This window comes from Sturnus vulgaris, unplaced genomic scaffold (genome assembly GCF_052056855.1).
Source record: "Sturnus vulgaris isolate bStuVul1 unplaced genomic scaffold, bStuVul1.hap1 Scaffold_865, whole genome shotgun sequence".
Classification (NCBI taxonomy): domain Eukaryota; kingdom Metazoa; phylum Chordata; class Aves; order Passeriformes; family Sturnidae; genus Sturnus; species Sturnus vulgaris.
Genome location: NW_028276751.1, coordinates 22,821 through 48,495, shown reverse-complemented (window position 1 = coordinate 48,495; position 25,675 = coordinate 22,821). Strand labels below are relative to the sequence as shown.

At 39.9% G+C, this 25,675-nt stretch overlaps 2 protein-coding genes across 2 annotated transcripts in view; both read right to left on the bottom strand.

Moving 5' to 3' along the window:
* Window positions 1-266: 266 nt before the first annotated feature.
* On the bottom strand, window positions 267-2,131 carry LOC148217336 (uncharacterized). The gene is made up of 2 exons (XM_088158728.1): window positions 721-2,131; window positions 267-403 (listed from the first exon to the last, which is right to left on the bottom strand). The coding sequence occupies exon 1, from the start codon at window positions 2,050-2,052 to the stop codon at window positions 1,579-1,581; it is 474 nt and encodes a 157-aa protein (XP_088014854.1). The 5' UTR covers window positions 2,053-2,131; the 3' UTR covers window positions 267-403; window positions 721-1,578.
* A 1,143-nt stretch (window positions 2,132-3,274) lies between these two features.
* LOC148217335 (protein EFR3 homolog B-like) overlaps window positions 3,275-25,675 on the bottom strand; it is a gene marked incomplete at its 5' end in the record, with an annotated part of 44,133 nt that continues 21,732 nt past the window's right edge. The window contains 6 exons of the mRNA XM_088158727.1: window positions 3,275-3,322; window positions 5,399-5,505; window positions 7,909-7,957; window positions 10,130-10,221; window positions 17,369-17,503; window positions 20,006-20,073. Of these exons, the coding sequence (XP_088014853.1) occupies window positions 7,944-7,957; window positions 10,130-10,221; window positions 17,369-17,503; window positions 20,006-20,073 (309 nt within the window). The remainder of the gene's footprint in view (window positions 3,323-5,398; window positions 5,506-7,908; window positions 7,958-10,129; window positions 10,222-17,368; window positions 17,504-20,005; window positions 20,074-25,675) is intronic.

Below are 25,675 nucleotides of genomic sequence, written 5' to 3'. Positions count from 1 at the left end.
GGAAATTGGGATTTCGGGTGGGGAAGATTCGGGATCAGCCAGGAAAATGGGGAAAAGATCCCGGGAATTTGGGGATTTGGGGATGGGAAATTGGGAATTTGGGAATGGGAATAATTACTTGGGAGAAGGGGATTTGGGAATGGGGAAATGGGATTTGGGGTTGGGGAAAATCTGGGATCAGCTGGGAAAAGTGGGAAAAGATCCAGGAATTTGAGAATGAGAAATTGGGAATGGGAAAAATGGAAAAAAATTGGGAGAAGGGGATTTGGGAGGGAAAAGGGAATTTGGGATGGGAAATTGGGATTTGGGAATGGGGAAGATTTGGGATCAGCCGGGAAAAGTGGAAAAAAAATCCGGGAATTTGGGAATTTGGGAATTTGGGAATGGGGAAAAGTGGGAAAACCTCGGGGAAAAGGGGAATTGGGAATGGGGATTGAGAGGGAAAAGGAATTTGGTGAAAAGTGGGTGTTTGGGATGGGAAATTGGGATTTGGGGTGGGGAAAATCTGGGATCTGGTGGAAAAGTGGGAAAAAATCCGGGAATTTGGGGATTTGGGGATGGTGAAAGGGATTTGGGTTGGGAAATTGGGATTTGGGATGGGGAAGATTCGGGATCAGCAGGGAAAAATGGGGGAAAAGATCCGGGAATTTGGGGATTTGGGAAAAGGGGATTTGGGATGGGAAATTGGGAAATTGGGGAATGGGGAAAAGTGGGGAAAACCTCGGGAAAAGGGGATTTGGGAATGGGGAATTGAGAGGGAAAAGGGAATTTGGGGAAAAGTGGGAAAAGTGGGAAATTGGGATTTGGGATGGGGAAAATCCGGGATCAGGGGGAAAAGTGGGAAAAAAACTGGGAATTTGGGGATTTGGGAATGGGAAATTTGGAATAGGAAAAAAAATGGGAAAAGATCGGGGAATTTAGGGAATTGGGAATGGGAAATTGGGATTTGGGGTGGGGAAAAATCTGGGATCTGGTGGGAAAAAATCCGGGAATTTGGGGATTTGGGAACAGGAAAATTGGGAACAGGAAAAATGGGAATTTGGGAATGGGAAAAGAGGGAGGGGAAAGGGAATTCCCACAGCCCCTCCCCCACCCAGAAGATGCTCCCGATCCCAAATTCCCAAATCCCGTTCCTAATCCCAAATTCCCAATCCCAAATTCCCATCTCAGATCCCAAATTCCCAAATTCCCATCTCAGATCCCAAATTCCCGTTGCCTTCCCGGCTAATTCCCAAATTCTCATCCCAATCCCAAATTCCCGATCCCGAATTCCTGTCCCTGATCCCAAATTCCCAAATTCCTGCATCCCTGATCCCGAATTCCTGAATTCCCAAATTCCTGAATTCCCAATCCCATATTCCCGAATTCCCACATTCCCAACCCTGAATTCCAAAATCCCAAATTCCCAATCCCGAATTCCCAAATTCCCGTTGCATTCCCGGCTCATTCCCAAATTCTCATCCCAATCCCAAATTCCCGATCCCGAATTCCTGTCCCAGATCCCAAATTCCTGAATTCCCAAATTCCCAACCCCAAATTCCCAATCCCGAATTCCCAAATTCCTGTTGCGTTCCCATCTCAATCCCCAAATTCCCGATCCCCAATTCCTGTCCTCATCCCAAATTCCTGAATTCCTGAATTCCCAAATTCCCAAATTTCCGTCCCCGATCTGGAATTCCTGATCCTGAATTCCCGAATTCCCAATCCCATATTCCCAAATTCCCCAATTCCCCAATCCCGAATTCCCAAATTCCCGTTGCCTTCCCGGCTCATTCCCAATTTTCTCATCCCAAATTCCCAAATTCCCGATCCCGAACTCTCAGTCCTGAATTCCCGTCCCCGATCCCGAATTCCCAAATTCCCGTTGCATTCCCGGCTCATTCCCAAATTCTCATCCCAATCCCAAATTCCCGATCCCGAATTCCTGTCCCAGATCCCAAATTCCTGAATTCCCAAATTCCCAACCCCAAATTCCCAATCCCGAATTCCCAAATTCCTGTTGCGTTCCCATCTCAATCCCCAAATTCCCGATCCCCAATTCCTGTCCCTCATCCCAAATTCCTGAATTCCTGAATTCCCAAATTCCCAAATTTCCGTCCCCGATCTGGAATTCCTGATCCTGAATATCCCAAATTCCCGTTGCCTTCCCGGCTCATTCCCAATTTTCTCATCCCAAATTCCCAAATTCCCGATCCCGAACTCTCAGTCCTGAATTCCCGTCCCCGATCCCGAATTCCAGATTCCCAATCCACATTCTGATCCCAAATTCTCGAATTCCCAAATTCCCGATCCCAAATCCCTGGATCATTCCTGAATTCCCAATCCCGCATTCCTGATCCAAATTCCCAATCCCGAATTCCCGATCCCGAATTCCCAAATTCCCATCCCCGATCCGGAATTCCTGATCCTGAATTCCCGAATTCCCAAATTCCTGCATTCCCAATCCCATATTCCCAAATTCCCAATCCCGAATTCCCAATCTCATATTCCCAAATTCCCAATCCCGAATTCCCAAATTCCCGTTGCATTCCCGGCTCATTCCCATTTCTCATCCCAAATTCCCAAATTCCCAATCCGAACTCTCAGTCCCGAATTCCCGTCCCCGATCCCGAATTCCCAGATTCCCAATCCCAAATCCTTGGATCATTCCTGAATTCCCGATCCCGCATTCCTGATCCCAAATTCCCAATCCCGAATTCCCAATCCCAAATTCCCAAATTCCCGTCCCCGATCCGGAATTACTGATCCTGAATTCCCGAATTCCCAAATTCCCAAATTCCTGCATTCCCAATCCCATATTCCCAAATTCCCCAATTCCCAATCCCGAATTCCCAAATTCCCGTTGCCTTCCCGGCTCATTCCAAATTCCCATCTCAAATTCCCTTCCCTGATCCGGAATTCCTGGCCCTGATCCCAAATTCCCAAAATCCCGAATTCCCAAATTCCCAATCTCATATTCCCCAATTCCAATCCCGAATTCCCAAATTCCCGTTGCATTCCCAGCTCATTCCCAATTTCTCATCCCAAATTCCCAAATTCCCAATCCCGAACTCTCAGTCCCGAATTCCCGTCCCCGATCCCGAATTCCCAGATTCCCAATCCCACATTCCTGATCCCAAATTCCCGAATTCCCAAATCCCCGATCCCAAATCCCTGGATCATTCCCGAATTCCCAATCCCGAAATCCCAGATTCCCAATCCCACATTCCTGATCCATATTCCCAAATTCCCGAATTCCCGGATCATTCCCGAATTCCGGAATTTTCTCTCACCGGATGGTGATCTCGAAGATCTGGTTCAGTTTGCTCTGCAGCAGCATGGCCTGGGAAAAACGGGAATAAATCCAGGAAGAACGGGAATAAATTCAGGAAAAATGGGAATAAATCCCAGGGAAAAACAGGAATAAATTCAGGAAAAAAACAGGAGAAATTCAAGAAAAATGGGAATAAATCCAGGAAAATGGGAATAAATCATGGGAAAAACCTGGAATAAATCTGGGAAAAATGGGAATAAATCCAGGGAAAAACTGGGAATAAATCCCAGGGAAAAATGGGAATAAATCCGGGAAAAAAACAGGAATAAATTCAGGAAAAAAACAGGAGAAATTCAAGAAAAATGGGAATAAATCCGGGAAAAAATGGGAATAAATCCCAGGAAAAACTGGGAACAAATCCGGGAAAAATGGGAATAAATCACGGAAAACCAGGAATAAATAAATCCTGATTCCAGGAAAAATCTGGGAATAAATCCCAAGAAAATCCGGGAATAAATCCTGGAAAAATGGGAATAAATCCCAGGGGAAAAACGGGAATAAATCAATCCTGATTCCCATGAAAAATCCGGGAATAAATCCTGGAAAAATGGGAATAAATCCTGGAAAAACCGGGAATAAATCCTGGAAATCTGGGAATAAACAATCCTGATTCCCAGGGAAAATTTGGAATAAATCCCAGAAAAAAAACCGGGAATAAATCCCAGGGGGAAAAATGGGAATAAATCTCGGGATTTTGCTGGATTTTTTTCGGGATTTTCCCCGGATTTTCCCAAAATTTCCCAGGATTTTCTGGGATTTCTCCAAGATTTTCACAAGATTTTCTCAGAATTTCCCTGGATTTTTCTGGGATTTTTTTTCCGTGATTCTCCCAGGATATTCCCAGAATCTTCCAGGATTTTTCCTGTGATTTTCCTGGAATATTCCTGGGATATTTTTCCCAGGATTTCCCACGATTTTCCTGGGATTTTCCAGGATATTCCCAGAATTTCTCGGGATTATTCCAGGATTTCCCAGGATTTTTCCCAGGATATTCCCAGAGTTTTCCAGGACATTCCCAGGATTTTTCTGGGATATTTTTTCCTGGATTTCCCGGGATATTTTTCCCAGATTTTCCCGGGATATTCCCAGGATTTCTCAGGATTTTCCCAAGATTTTCTCAGAATTTTCCCCGGATTTTTCTGGGATTTTTCCCAGATTTTCCCAGTCTATTTTCCCGGATTTTCCCGGGCTATTTTTCCCAGAATTTCCCAGGATTTTTCCCAGGATACTCCCCGGATATTCCCGGACTATTTTCCCGGATTTTCCCCGGCCTATTTTTCCCAGACATTCCCAGGATTTCCCGGGCTGTTTTCCCGGGATTATTCCCGGATTTTCCCGGGCTATTTTCCCGGATTATTCCCTGATTTTCCCGGGATATTTTTCCCAGATTTTCCCGGGTTATTTTCCCAGACATTCCCGGATTTTCCCGGGCTATTTTCCCGGACATTCCAGATTTTCCCGGGATTATTCCGGATTTTCTCGGGCTATTTTCTCAGATTTTCCCGCGATTATTCCCAGATTTTCCCGGGCTATTTTTCCCGTATTTTCCCGGGCTATTTTCCCAGATTTTCCCGGGCTATTTTCCCAGATTTTCCCAGGCTATTTCCCAGATTTTCCCGGGCTATTTTCCCAGACATTCCAGATTTTTCCCCACCGGGCTGTTTTCCCGGGATTATTCCCAGATATTCCCGGGTTATTTTCCCAGACATTCCCAGATTTTCCCGGGCTATTTTCCCAGATTTTCCCGGGCTGTTTTCCCGGGATTATTCCCAGATTTTCCCGGGCTATTTTCCCGGATTTTCCCGGGCTATTTTTCCCGGATTTTCCCGGCTATTTTCCCGGGATTATTCCCAGATTTCCCCGGACATTCCCAGATTTTCCCGGGATTATTCCCTGATTTTCCCGGCCTATTTTCCCGGATTTTCCCGGGATTATTCCCTGATTTTCCCGGGCTATTTTCCCTGGTTTTCCCGGGATTATTCCCGGATTTTCCCGGGATTATTCCCGGACATTCCTGGGCTATTTTCCCTGGTTTTCCCGGGATTATTCCGGGACATTCCCGGGATTATCCCTTTCCCGTCTCACCCGTGCCCCGCAGTGCGCCGCGATCTCCTCGAACGGGGCCCTCTGGAATTTCTCCACCACCAGGCGCCGGCGCTCGCGCTCCTGCTCCGCCACCGCCACGCTGTCCACTGGGAACGGAAAACCCGGGACAGAGAGGGAAGAAAAACGGGACAGGGAAAAAAACGGGACAGAGGGAAAACGGGACAGGAAAAACGGGACAGGGAAAAAACGGGACAGGGAAAAAAAAACGGGACAGAGAAAAACGGGACAGGGAAAACGGGACAGAGGGAAAACGGGATAGAGAAAAAACGGGATAGAGAAAAAACGGGATAGAGAAAAAACGGGATAGAGAAAAAACGGGGACAGGGAAAAACGGGACAGGGAAAAAAAACGGGACAGAGGAAAAACGGGACAGAGAAAAAACGGGACAGGAAAAACGGGATAAAAAACGGACAGGAACAACGGGATAAAAAAACGGGAGATAAAAAACGGGACAGAGGAAAAACGGGACAGAAAAAAACGGGACAGGAAAAACGGGACAGAAAAAACGGGATAAAAAAACGGGACAGGAACAATGGGACAGAGAAACAACGGGATAGAAAACGGGACAGAGGAAAAACGGGACAGGAAAAACGGGACAGAGGAAAAACGGGAGATAAAAAACGGGACAGAGAAAAAACGGGATAAAAACGGGACAGAGGAAAAACGGGACAGAGAAAAAACGGGATAAAAAACGGGACAGGAACAACGGGATAAAAAACGGGAGATAAAAAACGGGACAGAGAAAAAACGGGACAGAAAAAACGGGATAAAAAGCGGGACAGGAAAAACGGGATAGGGAAAAAAACGGGACAGGAAAAACGGGACAGGAAAAACGGGACAGAGGGAAAACGGGAGAGAAAAAACGGGACAGAGGAAATGGGACAGAGAAACAACGGGAGAGAAAAAACGGGATAAAAACAATGGGAGAGAAAAAACGGGACAGGAAAAACGGGAGATAAAAAACGGGACAGAGGAAAAACGGGATAAAAAACGGGACAGAGAAAAAACGGGACAGGGAAAAACGGGACAGAGGAAAAACGGGATAGAGAAACAACGGGACAGAAAAAAACGGAATAAAAAACGGGACAGAGGAAAAACGGGACAGAGGAAAAACGGGACAGAGGAAAAACGGGAGATAAAAAACGGGACAGAGAAAAAACGGGACAGAAAAAACGGGATAAAAAACGGGACAGGAACAACGGGACAGAGAAAAAACGGGAGGAGAAACAACGGGGGAAAAACAACGGGATAAAAACAACGGGAGAGAAAAAACGGGATAAAAAACGGGAAACAACGGGATAAAAAACGGGATAAAAAACGGGATAAAAAACGGGATAGAAACGGGAGAAAAACGGGAGAGAAACGGGGGAAAAAACGGGGGGATGCAGCGGGGAAAAAAAAGGGATAAAGGGAAAAACGGGAGAAAACCGGGAGGAAAATGGCGGAAAAAAACCAGGAAAAAACAGGATAAAGACGGGATAGAAACAGGGGAAAAACGGGGGGAAACAGCAGGGAAAAAAAACGGGATAAAGGGAAAAACGGGATAGAAACGGAAGAAAAACGGGATAAAAACGGGGTAAAAAACGGCGGGAAAAACAGGAGAGAAACAGGATAGAAACGGTGGGAAAAACGGGATAGAAACGGGAAAAAAACGGGGTAAAAACGGGAGAAAAAAGCGGGATAAAAAACGGGGGAAAAACGGGATAGAAACGGGAAGAAAACGGGGGAAAACGGGATGGAAACGGGGGGAAAATGAGAGAAAAAACGGGATAAAAATGGAAGAAAAACGGGACAAAAATGAGATTAAAAACGGGACAAAAACAGGATAGAAACAACGGGATAGAAATGGGGGAAAAACGGGAGAAAAACGGGATAGAAACGGCGGGAAAAATGGGATAGAAAAGGGAAAAAACCGGGGTAAACAATGGGAGAAAAACGGGATAGAAACGGGATAAACAACGAGAGAAAAACGGAGAGAAAACGGGGGAAAAATGGGGAAAAAACGGGGAAAAAACGGGGGGAAAACGGGATAGAAACGGGAGAAAAAACGTCGGGGAAACGGGGCGGGGGGGGGGGAAAACGGGATAAAGGGAAAAAACGGGAGAAAAACGGAAGAAACAACGGGATAGAAACGGGATAAACAATGGGATAAAAATGGGATAGAAATGGGATAAAAAATGGGGAAAAACGGGGAGAAAACGGGATAGAAACGGGATAGAAACGGAGAAAAATGGGAGAAAAAACGGGGGAAAAAACGGGATAAAAACGGGATAGAAATGGGGGGAAAATGGGAGAAAAAACGGGGGAAAACCGGGATAGAAACGGGATAAAAACAGGATAAAAAACGCGGGAAAAAACGTGGGAAAACCAGGAAAGAAACAGGAGAAAAACCGGGAAAAACAACAGGGTAGGGATTTTTGGGAATTCTCAGCCTGGAGCTTTTGGAGAATTCCCAGAATTCCCAGAATTCCCAGAATTCCCTCCCTTACCGATGGCTTTTTTCAGGGTCTCGTACGTGATCTCCTCAGCCGGGGCCCTCTGGGGGAAAAACAAAATTAAAAAAAAAATAAAATAAAAAAGGAAAAATCGGGATGAGATTCCAGGAAAAAATCCCGGGAATTCTGTTTGGGGCTTGGGGGATTCGGGAATTTGGAAAACTCAGGATTTAGGGAATTCGGGGATTTGAGGATTTGGAATTCTGGAATTCAGGAATTTTTGGAATTCAGGAATTCAAGAATTTGAGAATTTGGAAATTTGGGAATTCAGGGTTTTGGGAATTTGGGAGTTTGGGAATTTTGGGGAATTTGGGAGTTTGGGAATTTTGGGGAATTCAGGAATTCAGGAATTTGAGGAATTTGGGATTCCTGGATTTTTGGAAATTGAGATTTTTGAGAATCTGGGAATTCGGGGATTTTGGGAATTCGGGAATTTGTGATTTGGGGAATTCCAGAATTTGGGGATTTGGGAATTCAGAAATTTTGGAATTCGGGAATTTGGGGATTCAGGAATGTGGGAATTTGGGATCAGGGATGCAGGAATTTGGGATTGGGAATTTGGGAATTCAGGATTTTGGGAATTCGGGAATTTTGAAATTTGGAAATTGTGGAATTTGGGATTTTGAAATTTGGAAATTCGGGAATTTGTGAATTTGGGATTTTGGGAATTCCAGAATTTTGGGATTTGGGAATTTGGGGATTCGGGCATGTGGGAATTTGGGATCAGGGATGCAGGAATTTGGGATTGGGAATTTGGGAATTCTGGGGAATTCTGGAATTTGGGAATTTGGAATTTGGGATTTGAGAATTCCAGAATTGGGGAATTTGAGGAATTGGGAATTTGGAATTAGTGAATTTCAGGGATTTGGGAATTCTGGAATTCGAGGTTTTTGGGAATTTGGGAATTCAGGATTTTGGGAATTCGGGAATTTGGAAATTTGGGACTTTGGGAATTTGGAAATTCAGGGAATTTGGGATTTAGGGAATTTGGGAATTAGAGAATTAGGGAATTCCAGAATTCAGGAATTTGGGATTTTGGAAATTTGGGATTCTGAGAATTTGGGAATTTGGAAAATCGGAATTTTGGGAATTTGGGAATAAGAAAATTTGGGAATTCCAGAATTTGGGAATTTGGGATTTTGAGAATTTGGGAACTCAGGAATTTGGGAAATTGGGAATTCAGGATTTTGGGAATTCGGGAATTTGGGAAATTGGAAATTCAAAATTTGGGGAATGGGAGAATTCGGGGATTCAGGAATTTCGGATTTCGGGAATTTGGGAATTTTGGGAATTGGGGGGATCTGGGGATTCAGGAATTTGGGATTTCAGGAATTTGGGAATTGGGGGAATTTGGGATTTTGGGAATTGGGGGGATCTAGGAATTCAGGATTTCAGGAATTTGGGAATTTTGGGATTTTGAGAATTTGGGAATTTGAGGAATTCAGGAAATTGGGAACTTGGGAATTTGGAAATTCAAGAGTTCAGGAATTTGGGAATTTGGAAAATTGGGATTTGGGGAATTGGGGGATTTGGGAATTTCGGAATTCCGGAATTTGGGATTTGGGGATTTGGGGATTTTGGGAATTGGGGGGATCTGGGGATTCAGGAATTTGGGAATTCGGGGAATTTGGGATTTAGGTAATTGGGGGGATCTGGAGATCCAGGAATTTGGGATTTGGGGATTTCGGGAATTTGGGAATTCGGGGAATTTGGGATTTAGGTAATTGGGGAGATCTGGGGATTCATGAATTTGGGATTTGGGAATTGGGGGGATCTGGGGATTCAGGAGGGATTCAGGAATTTGGGAATTCGGGGAATTTGGGATTTTGGGAATTGGGATCTGGGGATTCGGGAATTTGGGATTTTGGGAATTGGGATCTGGGGATTCGGGATTTCAGGAATTTGGGAATTTTGGGATTGTGAGAATTTGGGAATTTGAGGAATTCAGGAATTGGGAACTTGGGAATTTGGAAATTCAAGAGTTCAGGAATTTGGGAATTTGGAAAATTGGGATTTTGGGAATTGGGGGATTTGGGAATTTCGGAATTCCGGAATTAGGGATTTGGGGAATTTGGGGATTTGGGGATTTTGGGAACTGGGGGGATCTGGGAATTCAGGAATTTGGGATTTGGGGAATTGGGGGGATTTGGAATTTGGGATTTCGGGAATTTGGGAATTTTGGGATTTTGGGAATTGGGGGTTTCCCATCCCGGACCTGCTCGCGCTCGGGGCTGTTCCGGGACTCGACCTCCACCTGCAGGGAAATCGTTTCCCCGATGCTTTTCCTCTTGGATAAACGATCCTCGTCTGAAAAAACGGGAAAAAAAACCGGGAAAAATTGAAAAAAAAATCGGGAAAAATCCCCGGGGTCGGGAATTGGAGCCCAGGAATTCCCGTCTCAATTCTGGGGAAAAAATTCCCCAAAATAAATCAGGGATGGGGGAAATTCCTCTTGGGGATTTGGGTGATCCCCCCCCAAAAAAAAAAAATCTCAAAAATTCCTCACAAAAGATTGAAATTCCCAAAAAAACCAAATTGCCTCCCAAAAAATGTAAAATCCCAGAAAAAAACACCTTCAAATCTGAAAAAAACCCAAATCCCAAAAAGTCTCCAAAATTCCCGAAAAATCCAAATCCCAACAAAACCCAACTCCCCAAAGAACATAATTAAAAAAAAATCAAAAAAATTAAAAAAAAATCCCCCAAATTCACAAAAATTCCCAAATCCCCCAAATCCTCAAAATCCCCAAAAGCCAAAATCTCCAAAAACTCAAATCCCCAAAAAAACCCGAAATGCCTCAAAAAGAAAATCCCAAAAAAACCCCAATCCCAAAAAACTCGACCCCAAAAATAAAAAAAGGTTTTAAAAAAATCCACCAAAAACCCATTAAAAATTCCCAAAAAATCACTCAAAAATCCCCAAGAAAATCCCAAAAAGTCCAAAAAATCCCCAAAAAAATCCCAAAGAATCCACCCAAAATCTAAAAAAATCTCCAAAAATCCCCCCAAAAATCTCGGAAAAATCCCCCCAAAAAATAAAAAAAATCCCCGAAAAAATTCGAAAAAAATCACGAAAAAATCGAAAAAAATCCCTAAAAATCCCCAAAAAAGCCCCGAACCCCTAAAAAAAATCCCAAAAAATTCCCGAAAATTCCCAGCATTCCCAGAATTTCCCAGAATTCCCGAATTTCCCGCTCACCTCCGCTCTGGGGCTCGTAGCGGGCGCTGAGCAAAGCCCCAAATCCCCCAAAAAATCCAAAAAATCCCCCAAAATCACTAAAAAATCCCAAAAAATCTCAAAAAAATCTCCAAAAAAATAAAAAAAATCTCGAAAAAATCCCCAAAAAAATAAAAAAAATCCCCGAAAAAATCACCCAAAAATCGCTAAAAAATTCGAAAAAAATCCCGAAAAAAATCCAAAAAAATCCCAAAAAATTCCTAAAAAAAGCCCTGAACCCCCTAAAAAAAATTCCCAAAAAATTCCCGAAAATTCCCAGCATTCCCAGCATTCCCAGAATTCCGAATTTCCCGCTCACCTCCGCTCTGGGGCTCGTAGAGGGCACTGAGCAAAGCCCCAAATCCCCCCAAAAAATCCAAAAAAATCCCCCAAAATCACTAAAAAATCCCCAAAAATCTCAAAGAAAAATCTCCAAAAAATCCCCAAAATCTCGGAAAAATCCCCCAAAAAATAAAAAAAAATCCCCGAAAAAATCACCCAAAAATCCCGAAAAAATTCGAAAAAAATCACGAAAAAAATCGAAAAAAACCCCTAAAAAATCGAAAAAATCCCTAAAAATTCCCAAAAAAGCCCTGAACCCCCTAAAAAAATTCCCAAAAAATTCCGAAAATTCCCAGCATTCCCAGAATTCCCAGAATTCCCGATTTTCCCGCTCACCTCCGCTCTGGGGCTCGTAGAGGGCGCTGAGCAAAGCCCAAATCCCCAAAAAATCCAAAAAAATCCCCCAAAATCACTAAAAAATCCCAAAAAATCTCAAAAAAAATCTCAAAAAATCCCCAAAAAATCTCGGAAAAATCCCCAAAAAATCCAAAAAAATCCCCGAAAAAATCACCCAAAATCCCGAAAAAATCGAAAAAATTCCGAAAAAAATTCGAAAAAAATCACGAAAAAATCGAAAAAATCCCAAAAAATTCCCCAAAAAAGCCCCGAACCCCCTAAAAAAATTCCCAAAAATTCCCAAAAATTCCCAGCATTCCCAGAATTCCAGAATTCCCGATTTTTCCCGCTCACCTCCGCTCTGGGGCTCGTAGTGGGCGCTGAGCAAAGCCCCAAATCCCCCCAAAAATAAAAAAAAAATCCCCAAAAATCACTAAAAAATCCCCAAAAATCTCAAAAAAATCTCAAAAAAATCTCGGAAAAATCCCCAAAAAATCTCGGAAAAATCCCCCAAAAAATCAAAAAAAATCCCCGAAAAAATCACCCAAAAATCCCGAAAAAAATCGAAAAAAATCACGAAAAAATCGAAAAAAACCCCTAAAAATTCCCAAAAAAAGCCCCGAACCCCTAAAAAAATTCCCCAAAAATTCCCGAAAATTCCCAGCATTCCCAGAATTCCCAAATTCCCGAATTTCCCGCTCACCTCCGCTCTGGGGCTCGTAGCGGGCGCTGAGCAAAGCCCAAATCCCCCCCAAATATAAAAAAATAATCCCCCAAAATCACTAAAAAATCCAAAAAAATCTCAAAAAAATCTCATAAAAATCCCCAAAAAATCTCGGAAAAATCCCCAAAAAATAAAAAAAAATCCCTGAAAAAATCACCCAAAAATCCCGAAAAAATTCGAAAAAAATCCCGAAAAAATCGAAAAAAATCCCTAAAAATTCCCAAAAAAAGCCCTGAACCCCCTAAAAAAATTCCCAAAAAATTCCCGAAAATTCCAGCATTCCCAGAATTCCCAGAATTCCCGAATTTCCCGATCACCTCCGCTCTGGGGCTCGTAGCGGGCGCTGAGCAAAGCCCCAAATCCCCCCAAAAAATAAAAAAAAAAATCCCCAAAAATCACTAAAAAATCCAAAAAAATCTCCAAAAAATCCCCCAAAAATCTCGGAAAAATCCCCAAAAAATAAAAAAAATCCCCGAAAAAATCACCCAAAAATCCCGAAAAAATTCGAAAAAAATCCCGAAAAAATCGAAAAAAATCCCAAAAAATTCCCAAAAAAAAGCCCTAAACCCCCTAAAAAAATTCCCAAAAAATTCCCGAAAATTCCCAGCATTCCCAGAATTCCCAAATTTCCGATTTTCCCGCTCACCTCCGCTCTGGGGCTCGTAGCGGGCGCTGAGCAAAGCCCCAAATCCCCCCAAAAAATCCAAAAAAATCCCCAAAACTCACTAAAATATCCCAAAAAATCTCAAAAAAATCTCCAAAAAATCCCCAAAAAATCTCGGAAAAATCCCCAAAAAATCCAAAAAAATCCCCGAAAAAATCACCCAAAAATCCCGAAAAAAATCGAAAAAATTCCCGAAAAAATTCGAAAAAAATCACGGAAAAATCGAAAAAAATCCCAAAAAATTCCCAAAAAAGCCCCGAACCCCCTAAAAAAATTCCCAAAAAATTCCCAAAAATTCCCAGCATTCCCAGAATTCCCAGAATTCCCGAATTTCCCGCTCACCTCCGCTCTGGGGCTCGTAGCGGGCGCTGAGCAAAGCCCCAAATCTCCCAAAAAAATCCAAAAAAATCCCCAAAAATCACTAAAAAATCCCAAAAAATCTCAAAAAAATCTCGGAAAAATCCCCCAAAAAATTTAAAAAAATCCCCGAAAAAATCACCCAAAAATCCCGAAAAAATTCGAATTAATCTCCAAAAAATCCGGAAAAAAAATCGAAAAAAATCCCTAAAAAATCGAAAAAATCCCAAAAAATTCCCCAAAAAAGCCCTGAACCCCCTAAAAAAATTCCCAAAAAATTCCCAAAATTCCCAGCATTCCGAATTTCCCAGAATTCCCGAATTTCCCGCTCACCTCCGCTCTGGGGCTCGTAGCGGGCGCTGAGCAAAGCCCCAAATCTCCCAAAAAATAAAAAAAAAAATCCCCAAAAAATCTCGGAAAAATCCCAAAAAATCTCAAAAAAATCTCAAAAAAATCCCCAAAAAATCTCGGAAAATCCCCAAAAAAATAAAAAAATCCCTGAAAAAATCACCCCAAAATCGCTAAAAAATTCGAAAAAAATCACGAAAAAATCGAAAAAAATCCCTAAAAATTCCCAAAAAAAGCCCTGAACCCCCTAAAAAAATTCCCAAAAAATTCCCAAAAATTCCAGCATTCCCAGAATTCCCAAATTCCCGAATTTCCCGCTCACCTCCGCTCTGGGGCTCGTAGCGGGCGCTGAGCAAAGCCCCAAATCCCCCCCAAAAATAAAAAAAAACCCCAAAAATCACTAAAAAATCCCAAAAAATCTCAAAAAAATCTCAAAAAAATCTCCAAAAAATTCCCAAAAAATCTCGGAAAAATCCCCCCAAAAATCCAAAAAAATCCCTGAAAAAATCACCCCAAAATCGCTAAAAAATTCGAAAAAAAACCACGAAAACATCGAAAAAAATCCCAAAAAATTCCCAAAAAAGCCCTAAACCCCCTAAAAAATTCCCCAAAAATTCCCGAAAATTCCCAGCATTCCCAGAATTCCCAGAATTCCCGAATTTCCCGCTCACCTCCGCTCTGGGGCTCGTAGCGGGCGCTGAGCAAAGCCCCAAATCCCCCCCCCCAAAAAAAAAAATCCCCAAAAATCACTAAAAAATAAAAAAAAATCCAAAAAAAGTCCAAAAAATCCCCCCAAAAATCTCGGAAAAATCCCCCCAAAAAATCCAAAAAAATCCCCGAAAAAATCACCCAAAAATCCGAAAAAATTCGAAAAAAATCACGAAAAAATCGAAAAAAATCCCTAAAAATTCCCAAAAAAAGCCCCGAACCCCCTTAAAAAATTCCCAAAAAATTCCCGAAAATTCCCAGCATTCCGAATTTCCCAGAATTCCCGATTTTCCTGCTCACCTCCGCTCTGGGGCTCGTAGCGGGCGCTGAGCAAAGCCCCAAATCCCCCCAAAAAATCCAAAACAATCCCCAAAAATCACTAAAAAATAAAAAAAAAATCTCAAAAAAATCTGCAAAAAATCCCCCAAAATCTCGGAAAAATCCCCAAAAAATAAAAAAAATCCCGAAAAAATCACCCAAAAATCCCGAAAAAATTCGAATTAATCTCCAAAAAATCCGGAAAAAAAATCGAAAAAAACTCCTAAAAAATCGAAAAAAAATCCCTAAAAGTTCCTAAAAAAAGCCCTGAACCCCCTAAAAAAATTCCCAAAAAATTCCCGAAAATACCCAGCATTCCCGAATTTCCCGCTCACCTCCACTCTGGGGCTCGTAGCGGGCGCTGAGCAAAGCCCCAAATCCCAAAAAAATCCAAAAAAATCCCCAAAAATCACTAAAAAATGCAAAAAAAAAATCTCAAAAAAATATCAAAAAAATCTCAAAAAAATCCCCAAAAAATCTCGGAAAAATCCCCCAAAAAATAAAAAAAATCCCTGAAAAAATCACCCAAAAATCGCTAAAAAATTCGAAAAAAATCCCGAAAAAATCGAAAAAAATCCCTAAAAATTCCCAAAAAAAGCTCCGAACCCCCTAAAAAAATTCCCAAAAAATTCCCAAAAATTCCCAGCATTCCCAGCATTCCCAGAATTCCCGAATTTCCCGCTCACCTCCGCTCTGGGGCTCGAAGCGGGCGCTGAGCAAAGCCCCAAATCCCCCCAAAAATAAAAAAAAAATCCCCAAAAAATCACTAAAAAATCCCCAAAAATCTCAAAGAAAATTCTCCAAAAAATCCCCAAAATCTCGGAAAAATCCCCAAAAAATCCAAAAAAATCCCCGAAAAAATCACCCAAAAATCGCTAAAAAATTCGAAAAAAATCACGAAAAAATCGAAAAAAATCCCAAAAAATTCCCAAAAAAGCCCTGAACCCCCTAAAAAAATTCCCAAAAAATTCCCCAAAATTCCCAGCATTCCCAGCATTCCCAGAATTCCCGAATTTCCCGCTCACCTCCGCTCTGGGGCTCGTAGCGGGCGCTGAGCAAAGCCCCAAATCCCCCAAAAATAAAAAAAAAATCCCCAAAAATCACTAAAAAATCCCAAAAAATCTCAAAAAAATCTCAAAAAAATCTCGGAAAAATCCCCAAAAAATCTCGGAAAAATCCCCCAAAAAATCAAAAAAAATCCCCGAAAAAATCACCCAAAAATCACGAAAAAATTCGAAAAAAATCACGAAAAAATCGAAAAAAATCCCAAAAAATTCCCCAAAAAAGCCCTGAACCCCCTAAAAAAATTCCCAAAAAATTACCGAAAATTCCCAAAAATTCCAGCATTCCCGAATTTCCCAGAATTCCCGATTTTCCCGCTCACCTCCGCTCTGGGGCTCGTAGCGGGCACTGAGCAAAGCCCCAAATCCCCCCAAAAAATCCAAAAAAATCTCAAAAAAAATCACTAAAAATTAAAAAAATCTCAAAAAAATCTCCAAAAAAACCCCAAAAATCTCTGAAAAATCCCCCACAAGATCAAAAAAAATTCCCCGAACAAATCACCCAAAAATCGCTAAAAAATTCGAAAAAAATCACGAAAAAATCGAAAAAAACCCCTAAAAAATCGAAAAAAATCCCTAAAAATTCCAAAAAAAGCCTGAACCCCCATAAAAAATTCCCAAAAAATTCCCAAAAATTCCCAGCATTCCCAGAATTCCCAGAATTCCCGAATTTCCCGCTCACCTCCGCTCTGGGGCTCGTAGCGGGCGCTGAGCAAAGCCCCAAATCCCAAAAAAATCCAAAAAAATCTCAAAAAAAATCTCCAAAAATCCCCCAAAATCTCAAAAAAATCTCAAAAAAATCTCAAAAAAATCCCGCCAAAATCTCGGAAAAATCCCCAAAAAATCCAAAAAAATCCCCGAAAAAACCACCCAAAAATCCCGAAAAAATTCGAAAAAAACCCCCCAAAAATCGAAAAAAATCCCTAAAAATTCCTAAAAAAAGCCCCGAACCCCCTAAAAAAATTCCCAAAAAATTCCCGAAAATTCCCAGCATTCCCAGAATTCCCAAATTCCCGAATTTCCCGCTCCCCTCCGCTCTGGGGCTCGTAGCGGGCGCTGAGCAAAGCCCCAAATCCCCCCCAAATATAAAAAAATAATCCCCAAAAATCACTAAAAAATCCAAAAAAATCTCAAAAAAATCTCCAAAAAATCTCATAAAAATCCCCAAAAAATCTCGAAAAAATCCCCCAAAAAATAAAAAAAATCCCTGAAAAAATCACCCAAAAATCGCTAAAAAATTCGAAAAAAATCACGAAAAAATCGAAAAAAAATCCCTAAAAATTCCCAAAAAAAGCTCCGAACCCCCTAAAAAATTCCCAAAAAATTCCCAAAAATTCCCAGCATTCCCAGAATTCCCAAATTCCCGAATTTCCCGCTCACCTCCGCTCTGGGGCTCGTAGCGGGCGCTGATCCTCTCGGCGCTGTAGCCGCAGCTGCCGAGGATTTCGCTGATTTTGTTTTGCGCCAGGAAAAATTCGGGGGCCCAGGTGATCCAGGCTGGGACTGGGGCTGGGACTGCGGAAAAAAAGGGAAATTTATGGGAATTTATGGGGAAATTTATGGGGGATTTATGGGAATTTATGGGGGATTTATGGGGAATTTATGGGGAATTTATGGGGGATTTATGGGGAATTTATGGGGAATTTATGGGGGATTTATGGGGGATTTATGGGGAATTTATGGGGGATTTATGGGGATTTATGGGGATTTATGGGGAATTTATGGGGGATTTATGGGGAATTTATGGGGAATTTATGGGGGATTTATGGGGAATTTATGGGGAATTTATGGGGAATTATGGGGGATTTATGGGGAATTTATGGGGAATTTATGGGGAATTTATGGGGAATTTATGGGGGATTTATGGGGAATTTATGGGGAATTTATGGGGAATTTATGGGGAATTTATGGGGAATTTATGGGGGATTTATGGGGAATTTATGGGGGAATTTATGGGGAATTTATGGGGAATTTATTGGGAATTTATGGGGGATTTATGGGGGATTTATGGGAATTTATGGGGAATTTATGGGGAAATTATGGGGAATTTTATGGGGGATTTATGGGAATTTATGGGAATTTATGGCGAATTTATGGGGAATTTATGGGGAATTTATGGGAATTTATGGGGGATTTATGGAATTTATGGGGAATTTATGGGGAATTTATGGGGAATTTATGGGGATTTATGGGGGATTTATGGGAATTTATGGGGGATTTATGGGGAATTTATGGGGAATTTATGGGGGATTTATGGGGAATTTATGGGGGATTTATGGGGAATTTATGGGGAATTTATGGGGAATTTATGGGGGATTTATGGGAATTTATGGGGGAATTTATGGGGGATTTATGGGGAAAATTATGGGGAATTTATGGGGGATTTATGGGGAATTTATGGGGGATTTATGGGGGATTTATGGGGGATTTATGGGGAATTTATGGGAATTTATGGGGAATTTATGGGGGGATTTATGGGGAATTTATGGGGGATTTATGGGGAATTTATGGGGAATTTATGGGGGATTTATGGGGAATTTATGGGGAATTTATGGGGAATTTATGGGAATTTATGGGGAAAATTATGGGGAAAATTATGGGGATTTATGGGGAATTTATGGGGAATTTATGGGGAATTTATGGGAAATTATGGGGAAAATTATGGGGAATTTATGGGGGATTTATGGGGAATTTATGGGGGATTTATGGGGAATTTATGGGAAATTATGGGGAAAATTATGGGGAATTTATGGGGGATTTATGGGGGATTTATGGGGAATTTATGGGGGATTTATGGGGGATTTATGGGGAAATTATGGGGAATTTATGGGGGATTTATGGGGAATTTATGGGGAATTTATGGGGGATTTATGGGGGATTTATGGGGAAATTATGGGGAATTTATGGGGGATTTATGGGGATTTATGGGGAATTTATGGGGAATTTATGGGGATTTATGGGGAATTTATGGGAATTTATGGGGAAAATTATGGGGGATTTATGGGGGATTTATGGGGAATTTATGGGGAATTTATGGGAATTTATGGGGAAAATTATGGGGGATTTATGGGGAATTTATGGGGAATTTATGGGGGATTTATGGGGAATTTATGGGAAATTATGGGGAAAATTATGGGGGATTTATGGGGGATTTATGGGGAATTTATGGGGAATTTATGGGAATTTATGGGGAAAATTATGGGGGGATTTATGGGGAATTTATGGGGAATTTATGGGGGATTTATGGGGAATTTATGGGAAATTATGGGGAAAATTATGGGGAATTTATGGGGGATTTATGGGGGATTTATGGGGAATTTATGGGAAATTATGGGGAAAATTATGGGGAATTTATGGGGGATTTATGGGGGATTTATGGGGAATTTATGGGGGATTTATGGGGGATTTATGGGGAAATTATGGGGAATTTATGGGGGATTTATGGGGAATTTATGGGGAATTTATGGGGGATTTATGGGGAATTTATGGGAATTTATGGGGAAAATTATGGGGGATTTATGGGGGATTTATGGGGAATTTATGGGGAATTTATGGGAATTTATGGGGAAAATTATGGGGGATTTATGGGGAATTTATGGGGAATTTATGGGGGATTTATGGGGAATTTATGGGAAATTATGGGGAAAATTATGGGGAATTTATGGGGGATTTATGGGGAATTTATGGGGAAATTCAAGGGAAATTCAAGGAAAATCCATAGAAATCCCAGTAAAATCCCAATAAAATCCCAATAAAAATCCCAATAAATTTCCAATTAAATCCCAATAAAATCACAATAAATTCCCAATTAAATCCCAATAAAATCCCAATTAAACTGCAATAAAATCCCAATAAAATCCCAATAAAATCCCGATAAATTCCCGATAAAATCCCAATAAAATCCCGATAAAATCCCAATAAATTCCCAATAAATTCCCAATAAAATCCCGATAAAATCCCGATAAAATCCCGATAAAATCCCGATAAAATCCCAATAAAATCCCAATAAATTCCCACCTGGGGGTGTCCCCCAGGGCCTCCTGGGGCAGCAGGAACGGCGCCTCCTTCTGCCGGGCCTGGAGCACCTGAGGGGGAAAACGGAGCTGGAAAATCCCAAATCCCAAAAAAAAAATCCCAAATCCCAAAAAAAAAATCCCAAATTCCACCCCCACCAAAAATGGGAACGGTCTGGAAAAGAAGGAGTTAAAATAAAAAAAAAAAAATTGGGGATAAAAGAAACAAATTTAAAAAAAAAAATCTGTAAATTGTAAGGAAAAAAAAAAATGGGGGAAAAAAAATCAAATTTCCAAAAAAAAGCTGAAATGGTCAAAAGACCCGAAATTTAAAAAAAAAAATCCCACCCCAAAAAAAAGAGTTAAAATCTCAAAAGCCCCAAAATTAAAAAAAACCCAATAAAATAAATTAAAAAAAAATTCCAACCCTAAAAAAAAACCCCAAATTAAAAATAAATTAATGAAATTTCCCCCAAAAAATCCCACAAAAGCCCAAAATAATTTAAAAAAAAATCCCCTAAAATCCCCCTAAAAATCAAATCCCAAAAAATTCCCCAAAAACTGAAAAAATTCCCCAAAAATCTCCCCGAAATAAGAAAAAAATTCCCAAAAAATCCTCCAAAATATTCCTAAAAAAATTCCCCAAAATCCCAGAAATCTCAAAAAAATCCCAAATCCCCCAAAAATCCCAAATCCCAAAAAAACCCAAATTCCAAAAAATTCCCAAACCCCAGAGAATTTCCCAAAATCCCAAAACCTCCAAAATTCCTGCAAAAGTTCCCCTAAAATCCCCCGAAAAATCCCAAAAATCCCAATAAAACCCCAATAAAACCCCAATAAAATCCCAATAAAATCCCAATAAATCCAAATAAAATCCCCCCAAAAATCTCAATAAAGTCTCAATAAAGTCCCAATAAAATCCCAATAAAATCCCAATAAAATCTCTAAAAAATCCCAATAAATTCCCAATAAATCACAGTAAAATCCCAATAAAACCCCAAGAAAATCTCAATGAAATCACGACAAATTCCCAATAAAATCCCAAATAATCTCAATAAAATCCCAATAAAGTCTCAATAAAATCCCGAGAAAAATCCCAATAAAATCTCAATAAAATCCCAATAAATCCCAATAAAATCAGAATAAAATCCCAATAAATCCCTATAAAATCCCAATTAATCCCAATAAAATCCCAATAAAATCTCAATAAAATCCCAATAAAACCCCAATAAAATCTCAATAAAATCCCAATAAAATCCCAATAAAATCCCAATAAAATCCGAATAAAATCCCAATAAAATCTCAATAAAACCCCAATAAAATCCGAATAAATTCCCAATAAAATCCCAATAAAATCCCAATAAATTCCCAATAAATTCCCAATAAATCACAGTAATATCGCAATAAATTCCCAATAAAATCCCAATAAAATCTGAATAAAACCCCAATAAAATCCCAATGAAACCGCAATAAAATCCCAATAAATTCCCAATAAAATCCATATAAAATCTCAATAAAATCCCAATAAATCCCCAATAAATCCCCAATAAAACCCCAAGAAAATCCCAATAAATTCCCAATAAATCACAGTAATATCGCAATAAAATCTGAATAAAACCCCAATAAATTCCCATTAACTCCTGCTAGGAACGTCGGATTTTCTCGGGGTTTTTTTTATTTTTTGGGGTGATTTTGGGGGAATTTGGGGATTTTGGGGCTGCCCACCTGCTGAGTGTGCTGCAGGAGCTGGGGGATGGCCAGAGCTCAGGGACACATCCCAAAAACCCCAAACAGCCCAAATCCCAAAATACACAAATCCCAATAAAACCCCAATAAAATCCCAATAAAACCCCAATAAAATCCCAATAAAATCCCAATAAACCCCAATAAAATCCCAATAAAACCCCAATAAAATCCCAATAAAATCCCAATAAAACCCCAATAAAATCCCATTAAAATCCCAATAAATCCAAATAAAATCTCAATAAAATCCCAATGAAATCCCAATGAAACCGCAATAAAATCCCAATAAAATCCCAATAAATTCCCAATAAAACCCCAATAAAACCCCAATAAAATCCCAATAAAATCCCAATAAAATCCCAATAAAATCCCAATAAATTCCCAATAAAATCCATATAAAACCCCAATAAAATCCCAATAAAATCCCAATAAATTCCCAATAAATCCCCAATAAATCCCCAAAAAAATCCCAATAAAACCCCAATAAAACCCCAACAAAATCCGAATAAAACCCCAATAAATTCCCAATAACTCCCGCTAGGAACGTCGGATTTTCTCGGGGTTTTTTTTATTTTTTGGGGTGATTTTGGGGGAATTTGGGGATTTTGGGGCTGCCCACCTGCTGAGTGTGCTGCAGGAGCTGGGGGATGGCCAGAGCTCAGGGACACATCCCAAAAACCCCAAACAGCCCAAATCCCAAAATACACAAATCCCAATAAAACCCCAATAAAATCCCAATAAAATCCAAATAAAATCCCAATAAAACCCCAATAAAATCCCATTAAAATCCCAATAAATCCAAATAAAATCTCAATAAAATCCCAATGAAATCCCAATGAAACCGCAATAAAATCCCAATAAAATCCCAATAAATTCCCAATAAAACCCCAATAAAATCCCAATAAAATCCCAATAAATTCCCAATAAAATCCCACTAAAACCCCAATAAAATCCCAATAAATTCCCAATAAATTCCCAATAAATTCCCAATAAATTCCCAATAAAATCCCAATTAATCCCGATAAAATCTCAATAAAATCCCAATAAAATCCGAATAAAATCTCAATAAAATCCCAATAAAATCTCAATAAATTCCCAATAAAATCCCAATAAAATCTCAATAAATTCCCAATAAATTCCCACTAACTCCCGCTGGCAATGTGGGATTTTCTCGGGTTTTTTTTTATTTTTTGGGGTGATTTGGGGGGAATTTTGGGATTTTCTTGGTGCCCACCTGCTGAGTGTGCTGCAGGAGCTGGGGGATGGCCAGAGCTCAGGGACACATCCCAAAAACCCCAAACAGCCCAAATCCCAAAACACACAAATCCCAATAAAACCCCAATAAAACCCCAATAAAACCCCAATAAAATCCCAATAAAATCCCAATAAAATCCATTTAAAACCCCAATAAGATCCCAATAAAACTCCAATAAGATCTCAATAAAATCCCAATAAATTCCCAATAAATTCCCAATAAAATCCCAATAAAATCCCAATAAAATCCCAATAAAATCCCAATAAATTCCCAATAAAATCCCAATAAAATCCCAATAAAACCCCAATAAATTCCCAATAAATTCCCAATAAAATCTCAATAAAATCCCTGTAAAATCCCAATAAAATCCCTATAAAATCCCAATAAAATCCCAATAAAATCCCAATAAAATCCCAATAAATTCCCAATAAATTCCCAATAAATCACAGTAATATCGCAATAAAACCCTAATAAATTCCCAATAAAATCGCTCTAACTCCTGCTAGGAATGTCGGATTTTCTCGGGTTTTTTTTATTTTTTGGGGTGATTTGGGGGAATTTTGGGATTTTCTTGGTGCCCACCTGCTGAGTGTGCTGCAGGAGCTGGGGGATGGCCAGAGCTCAGGGACACATCCCAAAAACCCCAAACAGCCCAAATCCCAAAATACACAAATCCCAATGAAACCCCAATAAAACCCCAATAAAACCCCAATAAAATCCCAATAAAATCCCAATAAAATCCCAATAAAACCCCAATAAAATCCCAATTAATCCAAATAAAATCCCAATAAAACCCCAATAAAACCCCAATAAAATCCCAATAAAATCCCAATAAAACCCCAATAAAATCCCAATAAAATCCCAATAAAATCCCAATAAAACCCCAATAAATCCCCAATAAATCCCAAAAAAAATCCCAATAAAACCCCAATAAAACCCCAAGAAAATCCGAATAAAACCCCAATAAATTCCCAATAACTCCCGCTAGGAACGTGGGATTTTCTCGGGTTTTTTTTTATTTTTTGGGGTGATTTTGGGGGAATTTGGGATTTTGGGGCTGCCCACCTGCTGAGTGTGCTGCAGGAGCTGGGGGATGGCCAGAGCTCAGGGACACATCCCAAAAACCCCAAACAGCCCAAATCCCAAAATACACAAATCCCAATAAAACCCCAATAAAACCCAATAAAATCCCAATAAAACCCCAATAAAACCCCAATAAATTCCCAATAAAACCCCAATAAAATCCCAATAAAATCCCAATAAAATCCCAATAAAACCCCAATAAAATCCCAATAAAGTCCTAATAAAATCCCAATAAAACCCCAATAAAATCCCAATAAAATCCCAATAAATCCATTTAAAACCCCAATAAAATCCCAATAAAATGTCAATAAAATCCAATAAATTCCCAATAAATTCCCAATAAAACCCCAATAAAATCTCAATAAAACCCCAATAAAATCCCAATAAAATCTCAATAAAATCCCAATAAAATCGTAATAAATTCCCAATAAAATCCCAATAAAATCCCAATAAATTCCCAATGAAATCCCAATAAATTCCCAATAAATCACAGTAATATCGCAATAAAATCCAATAAATTCCCAATAAATTCCCAATAAAATCCCAATAAAATCTCAATAAAACCCCAATAAAACCTCAATAAAATCTCAATAAAATCTGAATAAAACCCCAATAAAATTCCAATGAAACCGCAATAAAATCCCAATAAATTCCCAATAAAATCCATATAAAATCTCAATAAAATCCAATAAATCCCCAATAAATCCCCAATAAAACCCCAATAAAATCCCAATAAAACCCAATAAAACCCCAATAAAACCCAATAAAACCCCAATAAAATCCCAATAAAACCCCAATAAAACCCCAATAAAATCGCTATAACTCCGCTAGGAACGTCGGATTTTCTCGTTTTTTTTTTTATTTTTTGGGGTGATTTTGGGGGAATTTGGGATTTTCTTGGTGCCCACCTGCTGAGTGTGCTGCAGGAGCTGGGGGATGGCCAGAGCTCAGGGACACATCCCAAAAACCCCAAACAGCCCAAATCCCAAAACACACAAATCCCAATAAAACCCCAATAAAATCCCAATAAAATCCCAATAAAACCCCAATAAAATCCCAATAAAATCCCAATAAAATCTCAATAAAATCCCAATAAATTCCCAATAAATCACAGTAATATCGCAATAAATTCCCAATAAAATCCCAATAAAATCTGAATAAAACCCCAATAAAATCCCAATAAAATCTCAATAAAACCCCAATAAAATCCCAATAAAATCCATATAAAATCTCAATAAAATCCCAATAAATCCCCAATAAAACGCCAAGAAAATCCCAAGAAAACCCCAATAAATCCCAATAAACCCCAATAAAACCCCAATAAAATCCCAATAAAATCCCAATAAAACCCCAATAAATTCCCACTAACTCCCGCTAGGAACGTCGGATTTTCTCGGGTTTTTTTTATTTTTTGGGGTGATTTTGGGGAATTTGGGGATTTTGGGGCTGCCCACCTGCTGAGTGTGCTGCAGGAGCTGGGGATGGCCAGAGCTCAGGGACACATCCCAAAAACCCCAAACAGCCCAAATCCCAAAACACACAAATCCCAATAAAACCCCAATAAAATCCCAATAAAATCCCAATAAAACCCCA